This window comes from Notechis scutatus, chromosome Z (genome assembly GCF_049901735.1).
Source record: "Notechis scutatus isolate UNSWTSFEM ecotype Mainland chromosome Z, rNotScu1.2, whole genome shotgun sequence".
Taxonomy (NCBI): domain Eukaryota; kingdom Metazoa; phylum Chordata; class Lepidosauria; order Squamata; family Elapidae; genus Notechis; species Notechis scutatus.
The window spans coordinates 96,372,313-96,386,411 of NC_142025.1; the positions used below are offsets into that span (position 1 = coordinate 96,372,313).

Genomic DNA, 14,099 nt, shown 5'->3' on the forward strand with positions numbered 1-14,099 from the left:
AGACTCCCCGTTCCCCTTGCACTTAATAAAATCCCATTTGCAAGTCTGTAGCCTACTCACATGTTCAATCTAAATCTGAAACTTTTCACCATTCTGGACCTGAGCTCTTGACATCCTTCATGATCCTTCAGAGTCCAGCTACGGAATTTTGCATAATTTGGAAGGCTACAGGCCCTCCATTGGGTTGTTATATATTTGACTTGGAAACCAGACCCATTTATCCACTATTATAGAGCCTCAGTGGCGCAGTGGTTAGAGTGCAGTACTGCAAGCTACTTCTGCTGCAGCCAACTGCCTGCAATTTGGCAGATCTAATCCCACCAGGCTCAAGGTTGACTCAGCCTTCCATCCTTCCAAGGTGGGTAAAATGAGGACCCAGATTGTTGGGGGCAATATGCAGACTCTAAACTGTTTAGAGAGGGCTGTAAAGCACTATAAAGCGGTATGTAAATCTAAATGCTATTGCTATTGCTATCCCCTTTCCTACCACATTCTACCATTCTTACCTAATTAAGAGTTCTTGGCAACTTAAAGTTTTTGGTAGTGTTCTAGGAGCATTTTATAATTCCAGTATTTGTTCAATAACTTTTTTTCCCATCATGCAAGTTTTGCTTTTGTTGTTGCCATTGTTATTTCCCTTCACTAGCAATAGTTCTAATTGTGCTTTTTATTGCTGTGTTACTGAATTGACAATTTGGTGGATTTGCTTGGCCCACTGGACCATAAACTAACCAATGAAGGATAACATTTGTAACTCAGGGTTGACATGAGGGGTCTAAAGAAGAAAACAACAACTTGTTACCCTTCCTGAACATCCTGATCAGCAGAGACCAAACAAAAAAAACCACCCATACTAACCAGGTGTTCCATTAGCAAAGCAATAATCCAACCCCACAAAAGAAGCTACATGCGTAAGGACTTTATTTGGACAAGCCCAAACACACTGCAGCACCCTGGGAGAGCAGAAAAAGGAAATAGAACATCCACACAATGTATTCCAACAAAAAGAATATCCATACAATTTTATCAAAAAGTCTCTGACCACTCAACTCAATACAGAACAACCAACACAAATTCTAAAAAGAATTACTCTGCCAATACATCAAGAATATCTCAGAAACCACCAACAGACTACTATAACCACATGGTATCAGCATGTCATGTTTATATAGTGTATATTGAAGGTGGTGACTTTTGAGAGCTGTATGCAATGAAATTTTATTTTAATGCATACCGATTAGTGTACATTCAAAGGGACAATAAAGTTTATTCTACTCTACTCTACTCTACTCTACTCTACTCTACTCTACTCTACTCTACTCTACTCTACCCTACCCTACCCTACCCTACCCTACCCTACCCTACCCTACCCTACTCTACTCTACTCTACTCTACTCTACTCTACTCTACTCTACTCTACTCTACTCCACTCCACTCCACTCCACTCCACTCCACTCCACTCCACTCCACTCTACATATAGGCAGATTTAACTATAATTTCAGTTGGAAAAATGTGACCACCCTAAACCAAGCTAGGTCTAAAAATTGTCAGGGAATTTCTAATAGCCTGCCACTCTGACAAATTAGCCACCAATAGACACATAGACATTAACAACATCTATAGCCAGATCACCCAGCCCAAAAAGGAACAAAAAGACTCAAGCACTTCTCTACCAGCAATTAGCACCCAGATCAGCAGAGATTAACTCTGAGGTTAACATCAGACCAACAATCAAACAAACAATACCCCAATCAAGAAACTGCTAATGAAGTCAACAGCAAACAGCCCAACCAAGACATCTCTAAGATCCCCACCAACAGGCAAGCCACCAGAATATAAACTGACAGTAAATTGCATTCCTTACTAGCGTTTACTAGTCTGGTTAAAGAAACGTCTGCAAGCAAACCTGACCATGTCGATTCGATCCTCACCAAGCAGCCTTTGCACAATGTGCTTTTAGGGGTTAGGGTTTCAGTTTGGGTAATTTTGTTGTGGCTTAGTGCTTGTCTGAATCTACCAACTTGTTACTTCGGTAAAATCAAGGTTAGAACGCTCAAACGAATACTGTGCACTGCATATATTGGATACTCTGTAGCTCGAGTGTAGGATGAGGGTGAAGATTCGTTTTAGGGGGAAACTTCCCTAAACTCCACTGAAGATGTTACTTAGCCTGGTAACGAAACGTTCGGAAACCAACTCGCAAGTTCGGAAAACGAACCTTAACCACCAAAGCTACCCTTGGCCACACACTGCCAACCAGATTTCATCAGAGCATATGATCTTAGCTCACCCTTGGATGTTAAAAAGTATTTTAAATTCCGAAATGGTGGTGGGTTGGACTATCTTTGTAAACTTTATAATAATGGAGTTTATTCTCTTTAAAAAAAAAAAAAACCGCGCCAGTTTGGCCGCTTTGGGCGTATCGGGCGAAACCTGGAAGGGTGTGAAGGGGAGGAGCTGAGGCGGCCGTGGGGGCGGATGTCTGGTCTTTTCGCCGGTTCATTCGTAATCTCTGGCGCTCGGACGGCACATTTGAGCTATGGCTGGAACAAGGCACCTCAGTAAGAGTTTGGAAGCCTTTCGGGGTCTTTTCGGGAGCGGGTTACGCCCGCGCTTTCCACGGGGTGCACGGTAAGACCGACTGCCGGAGGAAATAATGGCTTGGGGTTAGTTGGGTCCGGATAACCGGGAGCTCCTGTCTTTCCTTCTCTTGCTCCGGTTTCGTTTCTCCCCAGACTGAATCTGGTCCCCACCAGTGGGTTAAATCGGTTGCCAGGAGCAAGAAGGCCGGAGGCTGATGGGATGGTTTCGCATGATATGTTAAACTGGGCTAGATCGGGGCTCTTTTGTTGGCAGGTTGTGGGAATGCCATTGAAAAGTGATTCATCTAGGCAGAGCGTGTTTATGTGAAAGCTGCAACTCTTTTTTTTTAATTAATTTAATTAACACTTGCTAAATCATTAATCATTTTTTTTTTCTGACGGCCACCGCATCATTTGTTTGCCAACTATGTTTAATACATAATTTAAAGCAATTGAAAGAAGAGCATCTGGGAATTATGCCATCAAATCTCGTGGTCTTATTTCTGCAGAGTAACAAGTAAAAGATTCTTAGGTATCACTTCAATAAACATTCATAGCTAGCATGTCTACTTAAAACTAAATCACATTAAAAGTGATTTTTGAGCACACTTATTTCCAATAGTGTAAATGAATTAGGGCATTGTGAGTTTAACTTAATTAACTTCTGTGTTTTGCTTAGTATGATAATCAGTAGAATAATTCATTCAGTATAATGGATTTAATAGCTGGTTTGTTAAATTATTTAATATGATTTAATAATAATAAAATATATTTAATACTTGGAATTGATGTAACTCAATAAAAATAGGCATTTTGAACCCCCTCATTCTTCACAGTGAAATGGATCATATATGCCTCAGTAGAAAGTCTACTCTGAATTAAGCTGCACTAAGTTCAGTAGGAATTAATTTACTGATTCTGGATAAAATTGCAACCTTAACTTTATTTATGTACTGCCTAACAATTAAATCTCTGAGTAATTCCTATAACAAAGCTAATTCTACTTATAGCAGAATAAAAATAAAAACCTTAAAAGAAATGAAAACAAGTATAGGGTGAATGCAAAATAAAACCAAATATTCTAAACAGCTCTTAAATATATAAATACACTATTGGAAATGGAAAAAAAGAATGCATCAAAGGGTCAAAATTGACCATCCTGCTTTCCTGGATTTTCCAATTATTCAGAGAAGTATTACCAATGCCCTTTAAATGTGTTTCAAATAAAAAAAAGAGATACAGTAAAGTTTGACAACTAAACAACTAAGCAAACAAATATGTCCATATAATTTTCCTAGCAGTGTTATTGGAGTGGGTTTTCATGCTTTCTTCCAAGATTTTCCTCCTAGATTCTATCCTTCTCTTTCCACTTCATTTTCCTTTCTTTCCACTTCCCTGGAATTAGTTAAGATTGGCTAGTAGTTATTAGTTGGTGTCATCATTTGGGAATTCTGGAATCTTATGATCTTAAGACTTAGAGAAGATTGAGGATTGTCTGCCAACTATTGTTAGTCCGAAGGGAAGCTCATCATTCCCTGTTCTCAACTTTGCCATCTTTGATGTCTCCTTTTCTCTCTTTTACAGGATAAGCCCTACTACGCTTCATTGGAGATGTTTAAGCTCTAGTAGGTTCCTTGGTCCTCTAATTATGAAGTCCTGCTCTTTCCTGGACTCCAGATCAATTATGAGAAAGCAGGTCCGGCCCTTCCTCAATCTTGCAGCTCCTCTACTTGGTGCCAAGCGTATGGAATACACTGAAATCCGTCAACTTCCGTGAGTAGCTCAGTTCTAACCATGATTGTAAGCCAGTTTCTGGTTGAAGTCTCACTTGGTAGAACAGAGGTATTGAGGTCTCGTCTAATGAAATATTGTGAAAATAATGAAATATCCAGTTGTCTGGTAGCAGTATTTCCTAATTGCTTTTCCATGTGAGTAGTTCAAGATTTGGCTCTACTTTGAAACATTTGGTAATATGTAATCATATATTTAGATCATTCCACAGATATATCCACAGTTCCATATCTTCAGATGCATCTTTTTATTGATTATTTGGCATATATTAAAAATATAAGGATCAGACCAAAGACCTAATGGCTTGATTTTCATAACTTACTAAGCAGGTGTGGCCCATATGCATATTTCTCACGCCCTGAGATTGTCCAAGATGTGGATTGCCTAAAATTTGGTGGGAAAGCATCTTATTTTCATCAGTTTATTCTCCCCCGCCAAATAAAAGGAATTTTTAACTTGAAATGCTTGTTTTCACAGAAGCTCTTTTGATCTTTTCATATCTGTTTGACAAGCAATGATCAAAACTGGATAATACTTCAGATATAGGCTTCACATTTACCGATGGCTTAAACTGAGCAACGCTAATAAATGTTTGGAGGGTAATTTCACTTGATTCAAGAGTTTAGGCTTTCCTATCTTTAATGCCGATTGCTGGTTTTTGCTCACTATCCCCATTACTTTTTCTTATGCAGGTACTCTGTTGACCAGATGTATGACATTGTAGCCGATGTTGGCAGCTACCAGCTCTTTGTTCCCTGGTGTAACTGCTCCCGCATAATTTCCCATCACAAAGAAGTCTCCCAGGCTGAACTGGAAGTGGGATTTCCTCCTGTGGTTGAGCGCTATGTCTCGGAGATCTCCTCAGTGCCTCACTGCCAGATCCGGGTAATGCATGATATTCGGATGGTTTAAAGTTCTAGTTACAAATTGAATGGCTTCTTTTCCTAGAAACCAGCTGCATTCACAAGATGTTCTAACCTCCAAATTATCCATGATTCATTCAGATAACTCAATTTTCTGGGCTGTAATGACACTTTGAACCAAAAACTAACACACTTATTTGGATTCAGAACATCTTATCAGATTGAAATGTGGTCAGCCATTTTGTGGATCAATTAGTTGTGTTTCAATTTTGTGGCTGTCAACTTTTATGACCACTCCCCTGATTGGCCCCCAGTGGTAATATTGTTAACCCAACTTGAATCTGGTTTGAACTACTAGCTGCTGCTTATTACTCATTTCCCCTTTCCTGGGTACTGTTCTCTTAACACCAAAACAACAGCACTCTGGGAAAAACTGTATTATGTCATTGCCCTTTCAAAAAGAACACTGGTGTTGCAACAGTTTATCAGCCGATATGTGACAAACTTCAGCTAAGTCATCAAAACCAAAGTTGGGTTCCCTTTTTTTAACACATTGATGAGGTTTTTATTTTCCCACTTGAAGATTTGCTATAGCTGACCACAACCTGCTGCCTTCAGGATATACTGATGCTGTAGGCCATAGTCTAATGTATATGGAAAGTATTGTTAGAAAATGCTAGCCTCCATATTTGTTATCCAAATCCTTTATCTGAAAACACAAATTCCAGTGTTGTTTTTCCCCTAAAGGTGATACACTAATACTGATCCCTAATCTAGAAATTCTGTCACCTGGCATTAGGTCATACCCCATTCTGTGGGCTTTTCGGAATGCCTTTAGGTCATGGCTATTCTTTCAGGCATGGGTATTAATTGATCAGTTAAAGCCAGACGAGTTATTTACTAGTTTCCTCAGTTGCCACTGGCAGTTCCTTCTTGCTTCTCCTACTGCTTGGTCTGTAGTTTTTTTTAAATATTGTTTGCTATCTAGAGTTGTTTACAAGGTGAGAAGCCATATAAATCTATTAAATAAAAATGTAAAAAAAATGTACATGAGAAATTCTATTAAGTCACTGTACCACATGTATTCAAAAGTTCAGCTATTTTGTTTAGTGCAATCAATATATATATATATATATATATATATATATATATATATATATATATATATATATATATATATATATATATATTCTTAAGTTTTCAGGTACTTACATGTATGGCCTTCAGCTTTGTTCGGTATTTTCCCACGTCATAGTAGTGGTGCTTTTAAAGTTGTAGCAACGTTTCAGCAGAATCTCATCTGCCATCATCAGGCTTCTGTATTGTGTCCGTCTGTGACAGACGGACACAATACAGAAGCCTATATATATATATATATTGCACGAAGTTTCTGTTACGCTGGCATCCAAGAATATTAAGTTCTCAAGTGATTCCAGTCCCCCCCCGCTCCCTATCATCCATCCATCCATCTATACACACACACACACACACATTTTGCAGGAAAAGTTTTTGTTACTCTTGGCATCATGTGTGCCTGGTGGAGTTTTTTTCTGACTTTTTTAACAGGAAGAGAAAATTCTCCAAGTTTCTACAGTACAGGAATCTTTTATGCTATTCCACATTAGGGGCATTTCTTACTTAAATCTTCCTTTGGAATTTTAGAGCCAAGAGAGCTGCCGGAAGCAGGAAAACAATTCAGGATATTTATGTTCTTTTGGTTCATTAAATAAATGCACCTGTGAGAACTTTCCTTAATATCTGTTGCTTTAAATAATTTCTAAAGCAAATTCTCTTTTGTCACTATGAATGAATATAATGAAAAAAATAGTTTCTTGGATGCTAGCTTTAATGGCCACATTCTGCCAATCTGAGTTCAATGACTACCAGATTAATCCATAAAGTTCCAGCAAAAGGATTGCCAAGTGCAAGCTGTGTCGCCCCCCTCCCCCTTTAAATGAGTTTAAACAAGCAGGCATTAATTTTGCTGATTTGTCTATCTTTCAGGCTGTGAGTAAAAATGGGCGGTTATTTCGGCATCTGGAGACACTTTGGCAATTTAAGCCAGGAAACACAGGACGGCTGAATTCTTGCACACTCACATTTTATGTAAGTGCCTTTCTTGATAGAGAAAGGGGAGTGACTCTAAAACCAGAATATGGGGCAAGAATGTGCAAGTTGGCAAAGTCCAGTTTTATCACAAGTACAAAGGTTCATGTATACTCTAAATTATTGCAGCACTGCAAATTCGTCACTGATTGATCAGTTCACTTTCATGCTTAAGGTTTTGTAGTACTGATGTCCTGGTACTATTATGCATTTATTTAAGCAGGCAAAGATGATGGTCAAGCATGAGATAGCTTATATATACACACATGTCTAGGTGCTACTTGCGCAAATTCCCTAAATACACACATGTCTAGGTGCTACTTGCGCAAATTCTTCCCCAAACCCCAAAAACTTTAACCTTAGACTGTCTACTATTGACCTCACCCCTTTCCTAAGAGGTCTGTAGGGGGCGTGCATAAGCGCACCAACGTGCCTACCGTCCCTGTCCTATTGTTTCTCTTATTCTTCTTTTATTTTTCTTATATGTACCCATTTCATGTATTCACAACTATGTATACACTTATACTTATTATCTTGTAAACAATTGGCAAATCAAATAAATAAATAAATAAATAAATTGATTTATTTAATTTCATTCACAGGTCTCCTTTGAATTCAAGTCCACCTTCCATTCACAACTGGCTAATCTTTTCTTTAATGAAGTAGTCAAGAGGATGGCCTCAGCCTTTGAACAGAGAGCAGAGAAGTTGTACAGCACTTGAACAGCAGCCCAGCCACACCAGGCAATCCACTGCACGTGATAATGGTCTTGGGAATACTGAAGTTGGAGTCCACCTTCCTGATCTCATAGATCAAACTCTTCTTTTTGGATCTCATAGACCAAACTCTTCTTTTTGCCTACATCTGTATCATTTCTTGGGTGCTTTTAATTCACTGACATGACTTTATTTATGCCTATTTACCTTGCCAAAAACAAAACCCACCTCTCAAAAGTGCACATTATTTAAACGATTCTATTTTATTTACAATAAAAATAAATTATTGGATATTTAACTATGATGTTGTAAGGATGACTCTTTGTTACAACGGAGAGACCCTGACCATCACTGAAAACTACAAATATTATAATGGATTTTAAAATTATTTTTAAAACAGAAGGGTTTCAGATTTTTAAAAAGTGACATATTAGCTCACTGAATAATTTCTTGAAATATAGAAAAACAGCTAGCTAAGCACAATACTTTTTTCCCCCTTCAGTGGCATTCAGATGTAAGTTCCTACATTCTCCCTTTCTCTTGTTAAGCCTTTTTCTTGTTTCTTTCCTTGAAGTAACAACTTTCCTTTCAAATTAATTCAAACTACTCTAGAATGTATTGAAAATGGAATAAAAACAGGGGTGGGCAATGGATTTTTCTTTAGTAGCTCACAAGAAGACCCTGGAACGAGCAACTTGATCAAAACTTGTTCCTTGTGAGCCAGCCTTTCTTTTATTCAAAATTCTCCTGAGTAGAGGCTTTTGTGAACAGCAGCAGCATTTAGCACAAGGCTGTTAAGTAATTGAGAAGTTGCAAACATTAGGCTAGGCTAGTCATATAGGAGCCCTAGCAGTTATATAGACAGTGATGCAGTCTAACTCTGATCTCTTGAAAGATTTTATACCTGAGCTGCCTGGTTAGAAGCAAGTGATTGCCTAAGACAGGAATTGCTGACAAGGTTAGAGTTTAGATGCAGCAGAGATGACGCCACCAAGCTGACTCCTACTCGGATGGCGTAATTGCTTAAGCACAGCAGGAAAACGATAACTTGCGCCAAAAATGGCAATTTTTCTATTCTGAGGCAGTCCATGTGATATCCTGGAAGATGAAGCAATCTTTGCTCAGGGTTCCCTAGAAATAGTAAAATGCCGAACTAGAGAGGAAAATTAAAAGAGAAAAAGGAAATTTGTATCTCCTCAGAGGGAACATAATTGTTCATGTTTGCATTATGTGTCAAAATCAAAAGTGAAACTGGGTTGTTTATTACAAAGTACCCAAAGTTATATGCATTAAAACTTCCATTATTCTGCCTGTTAGTAAATATTTACTAATATAACACGGGCAACATTTTAATAGTACTTGACAATTATGTGTGCCAGTGTGTTCATAGAAAAAAGTGGCAATAAAGGTTATCTCATCTCAGGACAGATGTTCCATAAAACATGGTTCAGCTATAACTGCTGCTCAGTTTATAGGACTTGCCTGCTTTTTAATTAATATTCCAGATATTAACTATGTCTCAAAGTGGCACTGGGCAAGTACTATCAGTTTCAGTAGCCATGGTCAGTGGGAGATGAGGGCTACAAAGAGGAGAGTGCTTGTGGCTCTGTGGCCCCTTAGGTAGCAAAGTAAAATATTTGTTCTAAGGAATCAATTTTTGAGCACTTATCTTATTAGTAGCAAATTGTCAAGTAGATTAGAAGACTTGCAGTAGGATTGATTTTAAAGGAGTAGGGATAAAGCAAGTGAAACACAGAATACTCCCTGCCTCTCACCCTCTGTGCGGATTCACCAAGGCAAGGATATAATGCTCATTTTCTTGTCCAACCTTTGCCAACATGAATACAAATTTGCAAGGGTCCTCTGGCTCCCATTCACTTTAATAAAGTTTCCACAGTAGGAGGTCTTCAAGCATTAGCCCCAGGTCTGATTTCCCAATGAGTTCTGTCACATTTTCACAAAACAGTCTCCCATTATACCTGTGGCTGAGAACGGAGGTCAGTCTTTTGCACAAAATCTTCTTTATGGGTACCATCACAGTAGGGAGGGTTCTTGGTGTATTTACACCCACATAACCAGGCCTTTTTTGATTCTTCAGCTATGAATCTCAGGGGAGACATTGCTGGGGCACTTTTCTTATGGGTTCCATCACAGAAGGGCTGTTAGATAGACACAAAACCAAGACTGTAAACAAGCCTAACAAAAGACAGCACTGTCTGTCTATGGATTTTACAGTGGATTTTATAGTTGCAGTTTTGCTCAGATTACAAAAACATCCTAGCCTGAGAAACTGGGACTTGGTTAAGGCTGAAGAGGAAAGTTTGTGTTGCAATTTTTTTTAGCTTGTATGTGTTGAACAGTTTCAAAACTTTTTGCATTAGCAAAAAGAGAAATGGCTTCTTCAAACTCAGCCAATACACCACAGCATATGGATGTGCCCTTCTTCCCAGCTTTGTTAAGGCACTGGAGTCCATGTTTGCACAAAAATGAACATAAGAGAAACGTGAGAAATGCTGGAAGGCTACCTGCTTTTGGCTGTGTCCACAAGCACACCAAGCATATCGTTTCTCTGCTATTAAGTCCACTGGAAAAGGTTCCTTGGCTGCAATCACTGGCTTGACTGATGAGGCTGAAAGAGCTGAACAGCTTCTTATCTGCAAGCAGGGAAATAAGAAAGCATTGGCTTTATGAAAAAAACAACAACCCAAGACATCAGATTAACTAATACCATTCCTTTTATTAGGTAAAAAGTTCAAGGCATGAAACTGAAAATAGGGTGGTTCCCCCCCACCCACTCTTTCACTACTTTCCACCATGAAGAAATGCACAAATTAAATATAGCAAAGATACAAATATATTCACCTACTCATTTTCTACCTCAAATGTTCACTTCCAAAGTCATCTTCTGGTGCATTCAAGATCTGATTGTTGCATTTGTCTAACTAAATACAGGAAGTTCTCAACTTATTGTCACAATTGATTTCCTTTGCTATACAAGATAGTTAAGTGCATTTTGCCCTATTTTATGACCTTTCTTGCCAGTTGTTAAGTGAATCACTGCAGTTGTTAAGTTACCTACATGGTTGTTAGAGTCTGGTTTCCCCACTGACTTTGTCAGAAGGTCACAAAAGGTGGTCACATGACCCTGGGACACTGCAACTGTCATAAATACATGCCAGTTGCCAAGCGTCTGAATTTTGATTCCCCCATGGGGATGCTGCAAGGGTCATGTGAAAAATGATCACAAGTCACTTTTTTCAGTGCTGTTGTAATTTCAAATGGTCACTAATGAATGTTGTAAGTCGAAGACCACCTTAATGAATATATTTTGAGTTTTGTTTTTATAGGCACATAATGATTTGATATCCTCAAATCATTTTATTCCTGATTAACATAGTGCTTTATTTTGTGTAAGTAAAGGCAGTGTACATTATTTCCTCTGATTTTCCCTCTAACGCCACTATGAGTGGGTCGGGCTGAGGAAAAAATGATCGGCCCAAGTCACTTGGGTGACTTCCATGCCTAAGGGAGGACTAATCCAGCATCTTAGCTCCTACATCCAATTATCTCATAAAGTCCTGGGATCTGGACCAAGGACTTCCTGTTTTGACTTGCTAAGCAGCTTGATTTGTACATGAAGGCTGAAGTGACTGCTTGTTGTTCAGTTGCTGTGTCCGGCTCTTTGCGACTCCCACACTCCCACGCTAGCTGCCCCCCTATCCTCTACTGTCTGATTCTGCCCAAACTCATGTGTCGAAGATACTATCTAACTATCTCATCTCCTGCTGTCCCCTTCTCCTTTTGCCTTTCATCTTTCCCGACAATGAGTTCTCATTTGATGACCAAAGTATTTGAGCTTCAGTTTTGGTATACGTCCTTCCAAAGGACCATCAGCATTGGTTTCCTTTAGGACTGAGAAGTGGTTGCAGGCATATATAATAATAAAATAAACTTCTGTTAAAGGAGAGATGGAAAATTTATGATCTTCTAGATACAGGTAGTCCTCGACATACAATCACAATGGAGCCCAAAATTAATGTTGCTAAGTGAGAAATTTGTTAAGTGAGTTCTGTCCCATTTTACAATTTTTCTTGCCACATTTGTTAAGCGAATCACTGCAGCGGTTAAGTTAGTAACTTGGCTGTTAAGTGAATCTGGCTTCCCCATTGACCTTAGTTTGTCAGAAGGTCGCAAAAAGGGATCACATGTTCCCAGGACATGCAACCATCATAAATGTGAGCCTAGAATCCAAATGTAAATCAGGTGACTATGAGGATTCTACAATGGTCATACGTGTGAAAAATGATCATTGTCACTTTTTTTCAGTGCCATTGTAACTTTAATGGTCACTGAATGAGCTGTTGTAAGTCAAGGACTACCTGTACTGTTAAAGTACAACTAACTTTCAACATTCTCCCTCCAGCTTTCTTATGGTGTCAGGAGTTGATCAAAGTTCAAGTTTAGCAATTACCAGAGACCCATGTTTTAATTCCTGGAAAAGTGTTTTTATAAGAACCAAAACTCCAATAGTTTTTATATAAAAGTGTTTTTACACAACTACAACTTATTCCTCTGGGAATCATTACCTCCTCTTGTTTCAGGAATTTATTTATTAATTTTCACCTTATGTGAGAAATATCCACACTGAAGCCAGTGAGGATCACTTTTCAAAAGGCCTGTATGAGAAAGGAACATTCAACTGTGCTCTTATTTATTTTTTGAACTATTTTTTTGTGGTGTATCATTTCTTGTTTTAACCTTTGGCCCCATCGTACGCGTCTGTTCCTAACCACAATGTGGCCAACATGACATTATGTAAACTCACCTGTCATACTTGCGTCATAAGAGGTTGTGTTTGCACTGAGACAATGTAAAATATATTTCATCACTTGCCCAATCTGAATATGGCATTAAGAACTATTCAGTAAACTAGGAAAAGTTTGCTCTGGTGCACTGCTAGGGTTTGGATGTCCTGTTAGGCTGGACCTATATAAAAGCTATTCTTTTAGAACCTGAGAGACAGAATACATGCTCGAATACAGGAGATAGAGTTAAAAAAAATATGCATATTATACCATGCCGGGGATATCTAAGTAAACACTGTCCTGTAGGGTTTATTTTTGAAATGTTAACGAGTCAAAAATAAATCCCACTACATCATTTGGTGCTCTTTCCTTTCCTATACGAAGGCCTGCAGCAGCCTCACTTACCATATATCTTTCTCTACGGACATCTCAATAAAACGTTCAAAAATTGCATTTGTATGGAAAAAAGCAACGCAAACTGAAAAGTCGTCGAAATTCGGGGCGTAGGAAAGGAGAGGGTGGGAAAGGTGCAAACTTGCCAAGCTTCTGTGCTTACCTGCGAGAAAAAAAGGCGACAGAAGGAGGCTAATGGTGAAGCCACGATACCCCTGGCTTTCTGCAGCCCGGGCATGGTTGGCAAAACAAGCTCTTCCCACCACCCGGGTCACCTTCGCGGCCGCGCGCCGCATCCGCGCGCCAGGGAGCAGCGGGGGTGGGTGGGTGGGTGGGGGATGGCAAGCTCCGCCCACAATTGGTGGAGAAAGGTTGCGAGGGGGCGCTGCGGCTGAGGAAGCTTTTGCAAGCTGGCGACGGCTGGGGGTGGTGTGATAGGAATTGAAATCTGAGACATCCGGGAAACGTGGATGATTACAGTTGGGCGGTTTGGTTGCATTCGTGTGCTAAAAGGCTTGATTGCAGCCTTTTGTTTCTTTTGCCACTCAAGGCTTGATTTCCGTTAGGAACAAAATGACACTAGATTGAATAGCCTTAAAGGGTATAGATATTTGTGCGCATCACCTACTAACAATAAAGTAGTAAAGAATAAACGGCCTGTTTAACAACTACCTTAACATCGGATTCCTAAATGGCTCCTGTCCCATAGATAGCAGAATTAGGATATCCCTTTTGATGAGCCATTCATTGAAAGCATTATATCCAAGTATAGGACGTGAGAGAAACAGAACATATGCATGTAAAATGTCAAAGAGGAGGAACTGGTGAAAACGAGGTGTAAA

The 14,099-nt window shown here is 39.2% G+C and overlaps 2 protein-coding genes across 6 annotated transcripts in view; one reads left to right on the forward strand and one right to left on the reverse strand.

Moving 5' to 3' along the window:
• Positions 1-13,738, reverse strand: part of CISD3 (CDGSH iron sulfur domain 3) — a 25,859-nt gene extending 12,121 nt beyond the window's left edge. The window contains exons 1-5 of one of the 5 annotated variants that reach the window (XR_015745605.1): positions 13,421-13,600; positions 10,585-10,713; positions 10,039-10,218; positions 8,206-9,212; positions 7,946-8,175 (exon numbers count right to left, since the gene is read on the reverse strand). Coding sequence is in view for 4 of the 5 variants with exons in the window: in XM_087945316.1 (XP_087801442.1) it covers positions 8,958-9,212; positions 10,039-10,218; positions 10,585-10,713; positions 13,421-13,495 (639 nt within the window). In the remaining variant the exon portion in view is untranslated. The other 4 variants (XM_087945316.1, XM_087945317.1, XM_087945318.1 and 1 more) reach the window with 4 other exon arrangements.
• LOC113413509 (coenzyme Q-binding protein COQ10 homolog B, mitochondrial-like) lies at positions 2,488-8,282 on the forward strand. Its single transcript, XM_087945315.1, has 5 exons — positions 2,488-2,632; positions 4,168-4,356; positions 5,067-5,259; positions 7,242-7,343; positions 7,946-8,282. The coding sequence occupies exons 1-5, from the start codon at positions 2,541-2,543 to the stop codon at positions 8,063-8,065; spliced, it is 696 nt and encodes a 231-aa protein (XP_087801441.1). The 5' UTR covers positions 2,488-2,540; the 3' UTR covers positions 8,066-8,282.
• Positions 13,739-14,099: the final 361 nt, after the last annotated feature.